Consider the following 16,199-nt stretch of genomic DNA (forward strand, 5'->3'; position numbering starts at 1 on the left):
GCTACAATGTAAAGTAGTGAGTGTATAGCTTGTATAACAGTGTACATTTTCTGTCCCCTCAAAATAACTCAACACACAGCCATTTATGTCTAAACTGCTGGCAACAAAAGTGAGTACACCCCTAAGTGAAAATGTCAAAATAGGGCCCAAAGTGTCAATAGTTTGTGTGGCCACCATCATTTTCCACCACTGCTTTAACCCTCTTGGGCATGGAGTTGCTCAATAGGGTTTAGGTCTGAAGACATGCTTGGCCAGTCCATCACCTTTACCCTCCGCTTCTTTAGCATGGCAGTGGTCGTCTTGGACTGCCCTGCGGCCCAGTCTCCGAAGGGACGGGATCATGCTCTGCTTCAGAATGTCACAGTACATGTTGGCATTCATGGTTCCCTCAATGAACTGTAGCTCCCCAGGGCCGGCAGCACTCATGCAGCCCCAGACCATGACACTCCCGCCACCATGCTTGACAACCTCTGGATATGACGCTGAGCACGTGCACTCAACTTCTTTGGTCGACCATGGCTAGGCCTGTTCTGAGTGGAACCTGTCCCGTTAAACTGCTGTATGGTCTTGGCCACCGTGCGGCAGCTCAGATTTAGGGTCTATGCAATCTTCTTATAGCCTAGGCCATCTTTATGTAGAGCAACAATTATTTTTTTCAGATCCTCAGAGAGTTCTTTGTCATGAGGTGCCATGTTGAACTTTCACTGACCAGTATGAGAGAGTGTGAGAGCGATAACACCAAATTTAACACACCTGCTCCCCATTCACACCTGAGACCTTGTAATACTAACGAATCACAACACCGGGGAAGGAAAATGGCCAACTGGGCCCAATTTCGACATTTTCACCTGGGGGTGTACTCACTTTTGTTGCCAGCAGTTTAGACATTAATGGCTGTGTGTTGAGTTATTTTGAATGGACAGCAAATTTACACTGTTATACAAGCTATACACTCACTACTTGTGATTGGTGTACTCACTTTTGTGAGATTCTGTATACACTCCAAACAAAAGTCATGTTGAATTTGCCAGGGAACAACTGTCTTTTGAACGGTGATGTGGTTTTTAACAAATCAATGACCTTGAGCGCTTAAAAATACTAACACAACTTGAGCACATGAGCCTTCACACAACAAGCCTTCGCACAACCTAAGTGTGCACAACAATCTCAGAAAGCTACAATCCTTGCAGATTATTTTGTGTGAAAAGTGCTGGTCTGGCTTTGAACAGATGCTGCAGCAGTACACTGAAGTCAGCAACCCAGGCCCCCGGACCACCCTAGACCACACATTCAGGCTTGAATGCAGTAGTGTTGTGGTCTTACAGTAATGTTGTACGATGCTTTTGTATCACATTCTGTTGTGTAGAATTCTGTGATCATTGTGACCTTGCAGAAATTGCTTCAGCTCATTAAAAATTGATTACATTTTTCAGAATTTTTTTTGGACCCTTTCATTGCTCGAACTGATGCTAGATTCTGACCTTTCCCACCCGAACCAGGATCTAGCCTGGTAATTTCAGCCAGCTTTTGAAGAGGAAAGATTGCCATAGTGTTGACCTTTTGTTGTTTATTACATTAGAAGGATCATTCCACCTCCTGCCTGTCTGACACAGTGTGAGGCTTTACAGAAATTAATTATCAAGCAGGAAACCCTGGGGTTAGTCCGGAGAAACAACATTAGAATTTCTTTCCTTAATGGGAACAGCTATTCTTTAGAGGTTATACTGTTTAACATTTTACAGTAGTATTTATACAGGGACAACCAAACTATACTGAATAGATTGTCATTAATCAATGTTAAAATAAAAAACTGTTGTTCACATTGTGGATCATTTGTGCACCCACCAGAGGGTGCTAGAAAGAATGCCCCACAGGCATAGATGTCAATGCTCACCCGCCTGACTCATTGGCTCGTGCTGTCACGTGGTGTGTGGTGTGTTTGACTGAGGAAAAACGGGATAGAGCTCTTTCTGTTCTTGGACTCCGTCTTACAGAGCAGCAACAGTAACAGTGACTAATGCACAGAACTCGTCCATCATCCGGGCTGAAGTCACAGAGGTGGTCAAGAAACTCCTCGGTGGCAAGGCACCGGGGGTGGATGAGATCCGCCCTGAGTACCTCAAGTCTCTGGATGTTGTGGGGCTGTCTTGGCTGACACGCCTGTGCGACATCGCGTGGCAGTCGGGGACAGTGCCTCTGGGATGGCAGACCGGGGTGGTGGTCCCTCTTTTTAAGAAGGGGGACCGGAGGGTGTGTTCCAACTATAGGGGGATCACACTGCTCAGCCTCCCTGGGAAAGTCTATGCCAGGGTTCTGGAGAGGAGAATACGGCCGATAGTAGAACCTCGGATTCAGGAGGAACAGTGTGGTTTTCGTCTAGGCCGTGGAACACTGGACCAGCTCTATACCCTCTACAGGGTGATGGAGGGTTCATGGGAGTTTGCCCAACCAATCCACATGTGTTTTGTGGATTTGGAGAAGGCATTCGACTGTGTCCCTCGTGGCATCCTGTGGAGGGTGCTTCGAGAATATGGGGTCCTGGGTCCTTTGCAAAGGGCTGTCAGGTCCCTGTACGACCGAAGCAGGAGCTTGGTCCGCATTGCCGGCAGTAAGTCAGATTTGTTCCCTGTGCATGTTGGACTCCGGCAGGGCTGCCCTTTGTCGCCGGTTCTGTTCGTAATTTTTATGGACAGAATTTCTAGGCACAGCCAGGGGCCGGAGGGTGTCAGGTTTGGGGACCACACGATTTCGTCTCTGCTCTTTGCGGATGATGTTGTCGTGTTGGCCCCTTCAAGCCAGGACCTTTAGCATGCACTGGGACGGTTTGCAGCCGAGTGTGAAGCAGTGGGGATGAGAATCAGTACCTCCAAATCTGAGGCCATGGTCCTCAGTCGGAAAAGGGTGGCTTGCCCACTTCAGGTTGGTGGAGAGTACCTGCCTCAAGTGGAGGAGTTTAAGTATCTAGGGGTCTTGTTCACGAGTGAGGGAAGGATGGAACGGGAGATTGACAGACGGATCGGTGCAGCCTCTGCAGTAATGCGGTCAATGTATCGGTCTGTCGTGGTGAAGAAAGAGCTGAGCCGCAAGGCGAAGCTCTCGATTTACCGGTCAATCTACATTCCTACTCTCACCTATGGTCATGAGCTTTGGGTCATGACCGAAAGGACAAGATCCCGGATACAGGCGGCCGAAATGAGCTTTCTCCGCAGGGTGGCTGGGCGATCCCTTAGGGTGAGAAGCTCAGTCACCCGGGAGGAGCTCAGAGTAGAGCCGCTGCTCCTCCACATCGAGAGGGGTCAGCTGAGGTGGCTTGGGCATCTGTTTCGGATGCCTCCGGAACGCCTTCCTGGGAAGGTGTTCCGGTCCCGTCCCACCGGGAGGAGACCCCGGGGAAGACCTAGGACACGCTGGAGGGACTATGTCTCCCGGCTGGCCTGGGAACGCCTCGGTGTCCCCCCGGAAGAGCTGGAGGAAGTGTCTGGGGAGAGGGAGGTCTGGGCATCCCTGCTTAGACTGCTGCCCCCGCGACCCGGCCCCGGATAAGCGGTAGATGATGCCATGCTTTAGGAGTATCTAACAGATATCATCTGTTTAGTAATTGGCTGTATCCTTAACGATGGGCGGGGTGTTAACTACAGGGAAATGTAAAAAAGGTTGTGTGTCATTAATGTTCCACTATGTGCGATGCCGTCAATGGTACGCTAGAAACATCTGTTTTCCCTGTTCTGCTCCCCTCACACTCTCAATTCAATTCATTTCTGTGTAAAAACAAAATGTGCAAACACAACGCACAGAAACGTTTGAAACAACTGACATTTCCAATGCTGAATAGCTTCTCTCTTCCTCTAGGTTTGTGGTTTGATCTGGAGGTGTCCTACGCTGGCTCCTTCATCATGACCCTGGAGACGAAGATGAACTTGGCTCGTCTGGGGAAGGAGGGGGAGGGACCTGGGGAGCAGGGGAAAGAAGGGTATATACTATTTAACATGTTATCTTTATATTTGTGGTTAAAAAACAGCTGTCAGGCTTTCCCAAAATGTTAATGGCTCCCTTTACTGACTGTCATAGTGTAAAAGTGTTTATTGTATCCCTCCCACAATGGTGCAATTAGTTAATGCGTGGAAGCTGAGAGGTGATAATTAGCAGTTTAATTTAATCGTCAAGATCAACAATCTGGCTTTGTCAACACAACACTGAGCATGTGCAAATGGCTTGATTACCATAGATTTGTTTTTAGCCGTGTAGTTCAGTCATGGACCTTTAGAGTCACAGGGTATGTAGGCGTTTGATCCAGCCCAGCACTAACACGCCGGATAACATTAATCACCGATAACATGGATTATTATTAAATAAGTGTGTCAGTGCTGAGCTGGACCAAAAACCTCCACGGGAGGGGCTTGAATAACAATGGGTTTGAATGACAGGCCTTATTAACGGTCACATTTGCATCTATTTTCCTCTCCTACTTCTGTCTTTCCTTCATTCCCTCCCCATCTGGATTCTACCTCTGACTTCCGTGGACGTGTCTCTTTCCTGGTTAGTGTGGGAAAGGTTTATTTCTTTTTGCCTGGCATTCTGAAATCATCCCTCTTCTTTTCCTGTTCATATTTCACCCTTTGTCTAATGGAATGAGCTTTTCTTCTAGCTAATCAATCCCTCGGTTGCCTTGGGAGGGAGGTAGTCTGGTCCCATATCTGCCGTACTGCCATCTATTCCTGCCAGTGACCACAGGAATTTGCAAGACGGCATAGACTTGGGACCAGACTATTTCCAAGCCAAAGCCTCTGAGAGATCGATACTTCTAGGAATGTTTATTAAGTGATTTATTAGTAGAATTTAAGCTGACCAGGAAATGCCTTTCTGAGGGTACTTGGTTTGTCAAAAAACCTAAGAGAATCACTATGCAAACGCTGGGGATTGTGAGCAGTGACGTGAGTACTGAAACACATATAGCAGTGCTTTTGTTTGGGGTCAATCTAAGCGCCGAGCAACAACTCAAGCGGCTGGGACCTACCTGGATATGTCTGGGGCTCACTACTGTTAACACGGCTCTCAATAGCGATCAACACACGTTGACACTCACCTCCATCTTCTAAAGTCGACATGCACTCATCACATTTGATCTGCTCATGTTTTGGTGTGTATTACGTGGAAGGAACCCAGTGGAAGAGTATGGTATTTCGTTGGTTTATGTATGACTATCGTGTGTGTCTGCAGGCCCAGACCTCGGGCCTACTGTCTGGCGGACAGTGACGAGGAGTCATCCAGCGCTGGATCGTCTGACGAGGAGGATCCACCAGAAGTTCCCGTGGACATGCTGGGTGCGGAGGGGTGAGGAGACATCATTAGCAACAAGACACTGTCTGTCTCTGTTTACAGTGTGTACATGGATTTCAGAGTTTCTATAGACGTTTATGAATTGAAGCTCTTTCACAATTAGGATGATACAGAGAGGACAGTATGATAATCCTGTTATGTTTTATTTTACAGACTAATTTTTAAGGTGATTACAACTGTTTTAACTGCCGCACAGACACAGACCAGTCCTTCTGTTTAGCCCTGAGTAACAGAATCACCCACTTCCTGGTCTTTGATTTGTGTCATGGGAGGCTAGAGAGAAAGAGGGAGGTACCAATGGATAAGTGATGACACCTTTTTTTTATCTCCTCCACCTCCCTGTAATCCTCCTTGTCCACCACATTATTTTGCCTCAGTTTTGTCGGAGGCCACAGGCCCAGTAAGATAATGCGCTTTGTGGATAAGATCGCCAAATCCAAGTACTTCCAGAAGGCCACAGAGACCGAGTTTATTAAGAAAAAGATGGAGGAGGTGTCTAACACGCCCCTGCTGCTCACCGTGGAGGTGCAGGAGTGCCGTGGGACGCTGGCCGTCAACATACCACCTCCACCCACCGATAGGATATGGTACGTACCATTGTAGAGCACATCAACACAAATAATACAGTATATCGTACATTCAAATACCATCATACAAAAACTAATATTTGGGGTCTATTGAAATATTTTTCTATGTAAACTGTACACTGTAAATGTATAGAAAATATGCAGAATTAATAAATTTTACACACTAATGGTAATTAAATACAAATGTAACCTCTGATCTACATTTAGTCAAAAAATATATATTATTATATGGTCCTTTTAAAAGTTTTATAGAAATGAAAATCCTCCCTCGACAATTAAGATTTGGTATTTTTAAACACCTTTATCCAACATCCTCCCTCCAAAGACAGAATTCGGTATATCTTGGGCCAAAGGGAAGATCTGACTGTTGAATAACCAATAGGTATTCACCTACGGAGATCTACAGTAGCATTTCTTAGTTTGGCTTGTAGACACAATAACCAACATGCCCTCTGCTGGTCATATATTGACATACATGTAGAAGAGGAAATTAATCATTATTTGCCACTAAAATATATTTTATGTATATCATTTTAAAATAATAAAAACACCCACTCACAACCAAAATAATGTTCTATTTATTATGGAACAATTATGGAGTGTGCAGAGATTAGTTTGCATTAGTTGAAGTAGTAAAGCATTGTTTTTGAAGAGATCCCCCATTTAGTTACTTTCAGGAAGACTAGACTAATCGTATTTAAATGAGTTCATATTCAGAGGACAAAAGGATTCAGGAAGTTAATGAATGTCATGTAGTGAACATTGTTCTTGCAGGTATGGCTTCAGAAGCCCCCCCCGCCTGGAGCTAAAAGCCCGGCCCAAGTTGGGCGAGAGGGAGGTCACGCTGGCCCATGTCACCGACTGGATTGAGAAGAAACTTGACCAGGAGTTTCAGGTACACTGACACCTGGGAGAGTAGGACTGCTCTCTGCTTGAATTATCTGATCATTTATTTAGTGCATGGTCTAAAATCAAGGACCTTCCTGGTTAGGTAAGGTTTCTTCGCAATTTGTTTAATCATATAATTTTTATGTTTTAGTTCAACAGTTGCTGAAAGGTAGGGTTCCTTTTCAAAAGAGGGAATGACACAATGGGAGACTGAGGCACTCCCCTAGTTTTCATCTAATGAGCATGCTGCACCTAGAACTCTACACTGAGGACCACTTTCTTCCTATTCCAACTAAGTTATTCCAGCTAACCAAACTGGAAATCTTTCCAGACTGCCCCCAAATCCAACCATACAAAATATGATTACTGCCATTCCACATTCCAAAGTGATTTTTGCAGTATATACTTTTATTGTTGTTGAACATGAGATAATAGGATGATTATAAATGTATGTACCCCTTTTAGCTTCTGTTGTGTTTTGATTTTATTCTCACAGAAAATATTTGTGATGCCAAACATGGATGACCTCTGGCTACCGATCATGCACTCTGCCATGGATACCCGTTCCTACGCCAACCTGGTAACTGGGAGAACCACAACCAATGCCTTAAGGGACCCAGACCTGATGGAGCCTGAGCTCTTTGACATGTGAAAACAAGTTTTCATTGACAGGGGGTCGCTAAGGATACACCATTGCCATGGCGATAGGACAGGGAGGGCCAGGCCACCTGCCATCTCAGTAACCACTGGTGCTGCAGTGGGCGGGGCGTACTGTCCTCACCTCAGGACAGTGGGCCAATCCCACAGCCATGCCAGATTGTGGCTACTCTATCAGGAAGTGGAAAGAGACCGCGCGAAAGACGAACTGCTAACCTCTCACTTGGTTGAGACATACTGCATTGGTTTGAGGGAATATTAGTAAGAGAAAGGTTAAGGGGATGATGGTGTCAATCATCCTGATAACAGACATGGATTCACCTGGAGACAGAACATTTGAGCTGTGTTAATACCTGCCTCTAAGATGCATCTTCATCCTAATCTGATCCCAATTAGATCACGAGTCCCTTAAATTGTCCACACCACTCAGAAGATTTGAGCACAATTTGATCGTGGACAGGATAAAAAAAAAGGATCTATGTTAGAAACAGGCATAAACTGGGTTTAGGATTACAGCGCGTGGTCAAAAAATTATTGCCAGGCACTGGAACGCAGAGAAAGACCTACAATACCTGTGATGTACAGCTGCTGCACCAAACCTAGTAGACAAAAATGAAATGTATGTGTAAATTGAGTGGCCCTACCTTGCAATTCTTTAGTGTGCTGTTTATAATATATATGCTATTTTCTGTTTTGTTGGCACATTGCTTCAGCATCTAATGCTCATAGGACATTGTTAGACTGTCCATCCCTTTCTCTACCTCCCCATCCATGGCACTTCCTGTGCCATTCAGTGTGGTAATCCTTATGCTAACAGGTCAACACCACTGTGCATCAATCAATACCAGCTAAAACCCCTGTCCATCTTACCCCCAAACACAAAAGGGGAGGCAAAGACCACATCGGACTTGTGTGTTCTGTACACCACTGCCTCATCAACTTGAAGTCAAACCACCACGTTGACTGTGCAAATAGCAACCATACATAAATGTATATAGACACACTAGTCTTACAGCTATGATGTATAAAAACACACACGGTTTAATGAATGTACCTGTACAAGTAACCGAGAAAGTTCCCTAACTGATAAAAGATCAACCGACTACCAAATGCTTTTGCCAAGGTAGGAGATATTCCTTGACCTGATTTCCTATGAACTTTTCTTAAATGTAGAAGTCCAATGTATTTTTGTCATGCTGTTTTATTGGCCAAAAAGCACTTTCTCACACTGCTCTTTTATGATCAGTGTTTCTCAAGATGTATGTTTCAAAAACAGGGAGGGTGACACTTTCCTGTTTTAGTAGCATACGTCCATTGTAGTTCTAATCAAGGATAATTACTGACAAAGCAATTCTTTGGAGCATATGTGACTCAATAGGTGTCAGGCAGACAAGATCTGGGGGAGCGATCAGGTACATCCCAGGGATTGGAGGTCGTAAATCATTATGTAACATTCTCCTGCTACACATGCACTCACATGATGAATGTTTGGAGGGCCATAACTGGTTATTCAAATGACCATCACGACTGCTCTTGTGAGAATTGTATCTTCAAATACTTTGTCTATGTACATACGCTGGAGGGGGGAAAAACTACTGTAATACCCAGACAAGTGGAAACTGGTGTTTTCTTTTTTCAGGTAAATTAAGTTTGCCATTAATAACTGAAACCTTTTGTTTTTAAATGTGACATTTTTTAGGCCATAACTTCATTCATGATTATGTTGGACACTAGTGTGAGGCAGAAGTGCCTTTTGAATAGTCATTCCTGTGTAGTTGAATAAGTGAATTTTGGTTTTTAAAAAGCAGTTTTGTGCCATTTGTGTGCATATGGCCATGTCTTTGTTCATGCTACTGTTTCTTACATTGGCAGTGAGTCAGGCATTGTTCTAATGTTCAATGATGATTGCACAGTATTTTATGGTTTGGCTCAATAAAAGTTTTGCTTGCCTTCATTTGACTATTTGTGGTTTGAGTGATTGTTCTTAAGCTCTTTCAAACATGTTTTAATGGTGGAAGAGGTTATAAAAATGTCATGCCATCTGCCCATCTGAAAAGATCATATGCTAAGACATACCATTTAAGCACCAATAGTTCGAACTAAGGGGACCAAGTGTGCCTATTACAGTGCACGCAGCTCTACCATGGATCCATGTGAAACTTAAATTCAACAAAAGCTGTGCTCACATTCATAATCAGAAATGAGTTTGGGAAAGAAGATTAACTGTGAATTGTATTTAAAAGAGAAACTTGGGATGAAATGCCAAGTAACCCCAGTTATTACAAGCCTTTGATTTGCTCTTGCAACTGTAACTTAGCCTAGGCAGCCATAGAGAAGGCTCCGCAGGATCAAAGACAGTGCATACAGTTCTCAATAAAGAAAGAACACTCCACTACAGTTGTGACTTTATTGGACAATTCACTTCGGTACAATGGAGTTATAGTGGAAGCCACTTTTCATTGCATATGCCACATCAGGAGAGTCTTGTTCCGTGACTTCTTGTAGATCCCTGGGAAAAGAAGCAGAAATAAGCCTACCATTTCACAAGCCTTCCATTTAATTTATCTGAAGATGGGTAACGTCAGAATACAAAGGTGACTTCACTGTCAATCAGAAGTCTAACGCGTAAAACATCATTCATAACCAATAATCTGCATTATATTTTACAGATCATAAAATCAGTATTTACTTACATCTTTGGGGGGAATGCAAAGGGGAAACGAGCCATACTGTACAGTATACATCTACTCCAAGACCTGATCCATTTATCTGGAATATTCACGGGTACAAAGAGATCGATTAAAATGCCGATTTCACCCAAGAAGAATGAACAATGTAACAAGAACAATGAAATCAAAACGTTTGGGCTGAATTAGAAAAACAAAAAAAAGGGATTTCATTTTTCAATCAGAAGGCTAAATACACCACTCACACTACCACTGAATTATAAGAAAGTAAGCCATTGCGTGCAGTTACCTAAACAGGACGCCATGGGTTCCAAGTTCCAACGAGGTCCATGGTGCCAGCCACGTGCGCAGTCTATACACGACTGGCGCTTTAACGTGGCCTACGACTTTCCTGAGGAATACATTAAATTGAAACATAGACATATCACTGACTTGACATTAATTGTACTATTACAGTTCTTTAAAATAAAACAAAGTAAATACGCGTAGAAAAGGGAAATGTACAGTGAACAACATGCTTTAACTACAGCCATTGTAATCGAGCAAAAATAGAGATATTTAAATGTATTTAGTCACTCACTTGAGTTTTTATGGAATCATCTTTGAATGTCCAGCAAACAATAGGGTACAAAATTGTACCCTCTACATTTACTGCTGCGCCGACCGATACCGGACCAGTCCATCTTGCTGTAAAATATAAAACCGGAAACCAACCGATGCTTTTATATTTGCTTGCAAAGCATATCCGGTGTATATCGGTTTGCTTATTGGTTGAGATCATTTGAGACAGATCCTAGTAATTCCCTTTTCACACTCGTTGGACATCGCTCAGTTAGTCCGTCCTACTTATTCGTTTCAGGAAGAAGCAAGTTGTCCAGGTGTTGAGGCATTACAGCCAGATACATTGATAAAATATGTCTCAAGTATACCTACGCTAGCTAGCTTGCGCCTCAGACAATCTGAAATGTTCTGAGACCATAAATATACTTTTTCGGGGAAGCCTCTTTAAAATAGTTGTATCTACTGATTTTCTATGTAACTTGGACTGGCTCGGCGTTGGACTATAAGATGGACTGGACGGTTAGCAGTCGGGGCCTTGTGTGGGGCATTTTCACGTTGTTGTTCTACATTGACTCGTTTCATATGGTAAGTAGTTTGCTATCCTGTATACGATTCTCAATTGGCCCAGCTAAAGCTAGTTAGTTAGCTAATAATGTAATGACCGTGGAGTTTAGTTAACAGAAAAGACGGGTATGGCACCAGCTACTGTACTACAGTACTGAAGTTCACATTTAGTACGGCAGATTTTTTTTACGTCAAGCTAACATGTACTGTAATGTAGCTAGTATTTAGTGATAATGCTCGACGTGCTAGTATTCTAGACCATTTTTTTTGTAGTAAACTTTAGTACTGTAGTAGTCGAACTTTCTTTGTTAGCTAGTTATTAGCAACCTGACATGGATAGGTTGCAAGCTGTTGTGTAACTTTACAACGTTTATTCAGCAAGCATGCCATCAAGGCATTAGGTCTAACTACTGTACATGCAGTTAGCTAATCTAATCACTCCAAGATGAAGGCAGGGACCCTGTATTGTAGTAAGACCGCTAAGTAGATAAGATTAGACCCAGACCCATATGAATAGCTTTTTCTCTGTTAAACCAATCAGACGTTGGTTTCTTCGCAGTGGTGTTTGTCAGTTGAACTAGAAAATGTGGTTTATTTATGTAAGGTAAAAGCAGTCCGTTCATTCCATGTTGGGTTTATGGTTAGGCACTACTATTTATCATTCAAGTCGCTATTTCCACCACACAGACAGAGTTGAACAAGAGCTGTTGGAGTAAAAAGCCATATGTTTCAGAGTTCAAGTGTGTGTACTCCATGTTTGAATGTGTGTGAGACTGAGTGTGTTTATATAGTGTACTATATCTTATCACAAGGCCAGAGGCTGTGCAGGCACTTTGTGTTGCTGTAGTATGTTATAAGGCTAGGCTACACGTGAGACCCGACTGAACCGAGACCAGCAGAGACAAAGTGAATGTTGACCAATGGGGGGGGGGGGGGTGTACAAATTCCCGTGCACAACAAGTGTTTGTGTTTCCCGTGCACAACCGTTAACCTAGTGTTTGGCCATCTGACCATAATTGCCTTTGTACACTTCTTTGGCAAAACAGATCGACGGTTATAAGATATTGAGAACCACAAGGACATTACATGCGAGGTGGTGGAGTGAGTGCAAGATGCCCAAGATGCATGCAAAAGACAACTTATCAACATGCATCCTGTGCAACTTATCAACATCTCCAAAAAAGATATTTCCTCTTTGTGGAGTTTAAAGTCACCAAAGTAGATGATAATGATCATTAGTTCCTGTATACCTTAATGCCTGCACACAAACTGTGAACACCACACCAAGCCTTCAAAAAGGAGAAAACATTTGCTAAAGAAGTAGTAAAACCTTTTGTATTGAGTTTTCTTTTCAATAGCACAGCATAATTACTTTTAGGCATGTTCGTTCCTTGTCTCTCTCTTTCTCTTACAGGAACTGCAAAATAATTTTTGCAATAATTTAGTTTCGCCCAGTTTGTGTATAATATGCAACACCAGCAGTGTTACATAATGTCTGACTTCTTTCCCTGTTCAAAGCATTGAAACATCTAGACCAACGAGGGGCAGCTACCCACTCCCAGTCTCAGAAACATGCCAGTCTAGATCTGAGCTCTTAGATTTATTTTTAGGCACGAAGGTGTTAATTATTGTATCAAGCAGCATGCTCCATCTATCAGTCGAACCACCAGCAGATGTTCCAAAGCTGTTAATGATTGTGAAACTGAGAACAGGCTGGTGGTTTGTGGGGATACATAATAATAAACTGGTTATTATTGTTGTACTGTTCTTGGTACATTAAAATATTTTTGTGGGAACAACCGCAGGTGTCCAGTGTTTACACAAGCCTTTTCCATGAATCTCAAACTGACTCCTATTCTCTAGGCGCTTGCTTGGGGTGCCCTACATAATCACGCTGATGAAACTCCAAATGTGACTTCCACGGAGTGGCTTGGGGTAATAATAACGCATCAACTTTGGGACACACCTGTGACTTGGATGATGCAATTCATGGTCCACTTCAAATTCATTAGGTCCCTCCAATTGTTTAAACATAAACCACTGTACAGTGAATCTATGAAATGTTTTGTAACTGTCAGTTCTCAAAATCAAATGCCTATTTAATATCATTAGCCGTCTTTACAAACAGTCTTTACATACAGCTCATTTCAGCTTGTCCCCTTTAACATTATACATTTGTCTCTAACATTTTCATCCATCCCAATTTCATGATTTCCTATTAATAAGTATGGCCTTGCCCCATGTCCAGAAGAACTAAGGTTTGCAAATTCATATGAGTTGAAGTTTGAGAACTGTTCTTGGATTCGTAGCTCGCAAAGCAGTTTTGCTTCTTATCACACTTTTTACTCAACCAATAAGTTTTCACTAGTACAGAAGCTGTGGATGAGAGAGCATTCCCTGGCCAACAAGCAAGGTTGAGCTTGCAGGCTCCCAACCTACCCCAAGTAGTTGTTAGAGTGTAATGACATGGCTGCGAAGCGAGGCAGTGACTTAGGCACAGCACCACTAGAAGACGTGTAGGACATGTTTAAATGGACATTGGTAAAATTGCAATTCAAAGCATTGCATGTCTTCTTTTCTACAACCACTTTTCTACTTGATCTTCCCTGACATTTTCATGAACTTCTCAACACCATACTGATACATTTTATTTACTACTTACCATAAATCTGTATTCTTCAGATTTAGGCCTATCTTTCATGTATTTAGGTGTGTTTCATACCATTATGGTAGTAGAATATTATTATTTTGTTAATTGTTTCCAATTGCCATAATGTGTCCTAAGAGAATGAAACTGCTTGATGGGCCATGTTATAACCATGTCAAAACAATTTAATATGGTGTTTTTAATTAAATAATCACAGTCATAAATGCAGCTTTCTGAAGATATGTAAATATGTTTAGGCTACACAGCTGTAAACCTGTAGTTAGCTAATAGGATAAACTTAAAGGAGGACAGATGATGTTCAGAAACAAACAAAACAGGCTCACTGTCTATGTTGGCTGGCTGGAGAACCCATTTGGATGGAGTTGTGTCCTGGTGCGTGGATAGTTAGTACACCTGTCTATGGACTTGTTTGCATTACACTACATTTTCCGAGACACATCAAAGAAGACTCAAGACACTAGATCATTTTGTTTTGTTATCTAGCGGATATGTAAACTAATGGATATTGATAGCTCGAGATCCCACCTTCTGTGAAAACGTGCACTGCATCTTTGACCTAGCAACCCAGAGGTTTGGAATTGTGTCGGAACTGAATCAGGTTTCTGTGTAGGGGCACGCATATCATTAGATTTTCCTGCGATTGATGACCACAATCCTGTGTGCTACATTGTTTTGCTCTAATATCAGCTAAAATAGATCTTCATCCTATTTTAGCCTGCATTCAAGTACTGTAATGTAACTTATTACTTCTCAACAAAATATGATACATTCTAATAAGATTATGCTGTTGCTGAGATGGTGTTCTTTAATCAATGCAAATTGCTACTTTGATGTTGCGGCAACTGATTCTTACATACCAACAAAATACTTATCTTGCTGCTTTGCAAATAATGCTGCAGTGCATCTGAATTTTTTTGGAAGCCTAAAAACATGTAGAATGCTAGAGATATTATAATAAGATGCTCTTTTTGTTATGAAAAACATTGTAATTGAAAAATTGTTTGTATTGCCTTGCAGAGTTTTTGCAGAGCCAGCACTGTCTCTCTCCCCGAAAGCCTGCTCTTTGTTTCCACCCTGGATGGAAATCTACATGCCGTCAGCAAGAAATCAGGCTCTATTAAATGGACACTGAAAGAAGGTAAGGAAGATAACCTGAGTTATTCACTGGCACCTGTTAGTTGGTCCCCTTCTAGATGCTGTTATGTGTTCGGGTTACCCCTGCAATACCGATGGTCATTGTTCGTGTTCCTCAGGAATCACGATGAAGGCCAGCTCTTTCTGGGCTTTTGTTAGCAGTTGGTAGTTCATTTGTAAAAAGAAAAATCGACATTACAGGTAATGAGCCATTTGGTGGAATTTATTGTTATTCGGATTTATGGACAGCCCTATTCAATTGATTTCATGTCCACAAAAATCAAGAATTCGTAAATTAACTATTTGTTTTTGGATTTTGAAATGTGCTTGGTGGCATTGTCTTGCTGGAAACCACATTCCAGCATTCTGACAGGGTTTTGACTAAAATACCCAGGTGTGTTATAGAGTTAATTGTGATGTTGACTAAACAAGAAAAATAGACCTACAGTGATGGGGAAAATTATTTGATCCCCTGCTGATTTTGTTTGCCCACTGACAAAGAAATGATCGGTCTATAATTTTCATGGTAGATTTATTTGAAAAGTGAGAGACAGACTAACTACAAAAAAATCCAGAAAAACCCATGTAAAAAGGTTTATTAATTGATTTGCATTTTAATGAGAGAAATAAATATTTGATCCCCTCTCAATCACAAAGATTTCTGGCTCCCAGGTTGTTACCTATATAAAAGACACCTGTCCACAGAAGCAATCAATCAATCAGATTCCAAACTCTCCATCATGAAAATCTGAATGATTCAGAGGAGAACTGGCTGAAAGCGTTGCGGTCAGATGAGACCAAAATCGAGCTCTTTGGCATCAACTCTGCTCGCCGTGTTTGGAGGAGGAGGAATGCTGCTTATGACCCCAAAAACACCATCCCCACCGTCAAACATGGAGGTGGAAACATTATGCTTTTGGGGGTGTTTTTCTGCTAAGGGGACAGGACAACTTCACTGCATCAAAGGGACGATGGACAGGGCCATGTACCGTCCAATCTTGGGTGAGAACCTCCTTCCCTCAGCCAGGGCATTGAAAATGGGTCGTGGATGAGTATTTCAGCATTACAGTGACCCAAAGCACACAACCAAGGCAACAAAGGAGTGGCTCAAGAAGA

At 42.5% G+C, this 16,199-nt stretch overlaps 2 protein-coding genes, 2 long non-coding RNA genes and 1 other non-coding gene across 11 annotated transcripts in view; 2 read left to right on the plus strand and 3 right to left on the minus strand.

The window, feature by feature from the left end:
• Positions 1 to 9,423, plus strand: part of tex2 (testis expressed 2) — a 37,730-nt gene extending 28,307 nt beyond the window's left edge. For 2 of the 5 annotated variants that reach the window (XM_010874268.4, XM_010874269.4), the window contains 5 exons: positions 3,850 to 3,970; positions 5,218 to 5,331; positions 5,715 to 5,924; positions 6,699 to 6,819; positions 7,309 to 9,423. In XM_010874268.4, coding sequence (XP_010872570.1) covers positions 3,850 to 3,970; positions 5,218 to 5,331; positions 5,715 to 5,924; positions 6,699 to 6,819; positions 7,309 to 7,464 — 722 coding nt within the window. In that variant the 3' untranslated portion in view covers positions 7,465 to 9,423. Of the gene's footprint in view, positions 1 to 3,849; positions 3,971 to 5,217; positions 5,332 to 5,714; positions 5,925 to 6,698; positions 6,820 to 6,963 lie in introns of all 5 variants that reach the window. The other 3 variants (XM_010874273.4, XM_010874271.4, XM_010874272.4) reach the window with 3 other exon arrangements.
• Positions 3,485 to 5,309, minus strand: LOC117595245. The gene is made up of 3 exons (XR_004576419.1): positions 5,226 to 5,309; positions 3,815 to 3,948; positions 3,485 to 3,632 (listed from the first exon to the last, which is right to left on the minus strand). It is a non-coding gene; the product is annotated as an uncharacterized LOC117595245 (long non-coding RNA).
• A 267-nt stretch (positions 9,424 to 9,690) lies between the features above and the next one.
• LOC114840441 lies at positions 9,691 to 9,832 on the minus strand. Its single transcript, XR_003782635.2, has one exon. It is a non-coding gene; the product is annotated as a small nucleolar RNA SNORA50 (small nucleolar RNA).
• A 30-nt stretch (positions 9,833 to 9,862) lies between these two features.
• Positions 9,863 to 10,854, minus strand: LOC105013031. Its single transcript, XR_828214.4, has 4 exons — positions 10,737 to 10,854; positions 10,446 to 10,547; positions 10,163 to 10,238; positions 9,863 to 9,978 (listed from the first exon to the last, which is right to left on the minus strand). It is a non-coding gene; the product is annotated as an uncharacterized LOC105013031 (long non-coding RNA).
• Positions 10,855 to 10,965: 111 nt separating this feature from the next.
• Positions 10,966 to 16,199, plus strand: part of ern1 (endoplasmic reticulum to nucleus signaling 1) — a 32,581-nt gene continuing 27,347 nt past the window's right edge. For 2 of the 3 annotated variants that reach the window (XM_020051289.3, XM_034295285.1), the window contains exons 1-2: positions 10,967 to 11,302; positions 14,967 to 15,087. In XM_020051289.3, the coding sequence (XP_019906848.3) occupies positions 11,225 to 11,302; positions 14,967 to 15,087 (199 nt within the window). In that variant the 5' untranslated portion in view covers positions 10,967 to 11,224. Of the gene's footprint in view, positions 11,303 to 14,966; positions 15,088 to 16,199 lie in introns of all 3 variants that reach the window. The other variant, XM_034295286.1, reaches the window with a different exon arrangement.

The sequence above is a fragment of the Esox lucius genome, chromosome 11 (assembly GCF_011004845.1).
Source record: "Esox lucius isolate fEsoLuc1 chromosome 11, fEsoLuc1.pri, whole genome shotgun sequence".
NCBI classification, from domain to species: domain Eukaryota; kingdom Metazoa; phylum Chordata; class Actinopteri; order Esociformes; family Esocidae; genus Esox; species Esox lucius.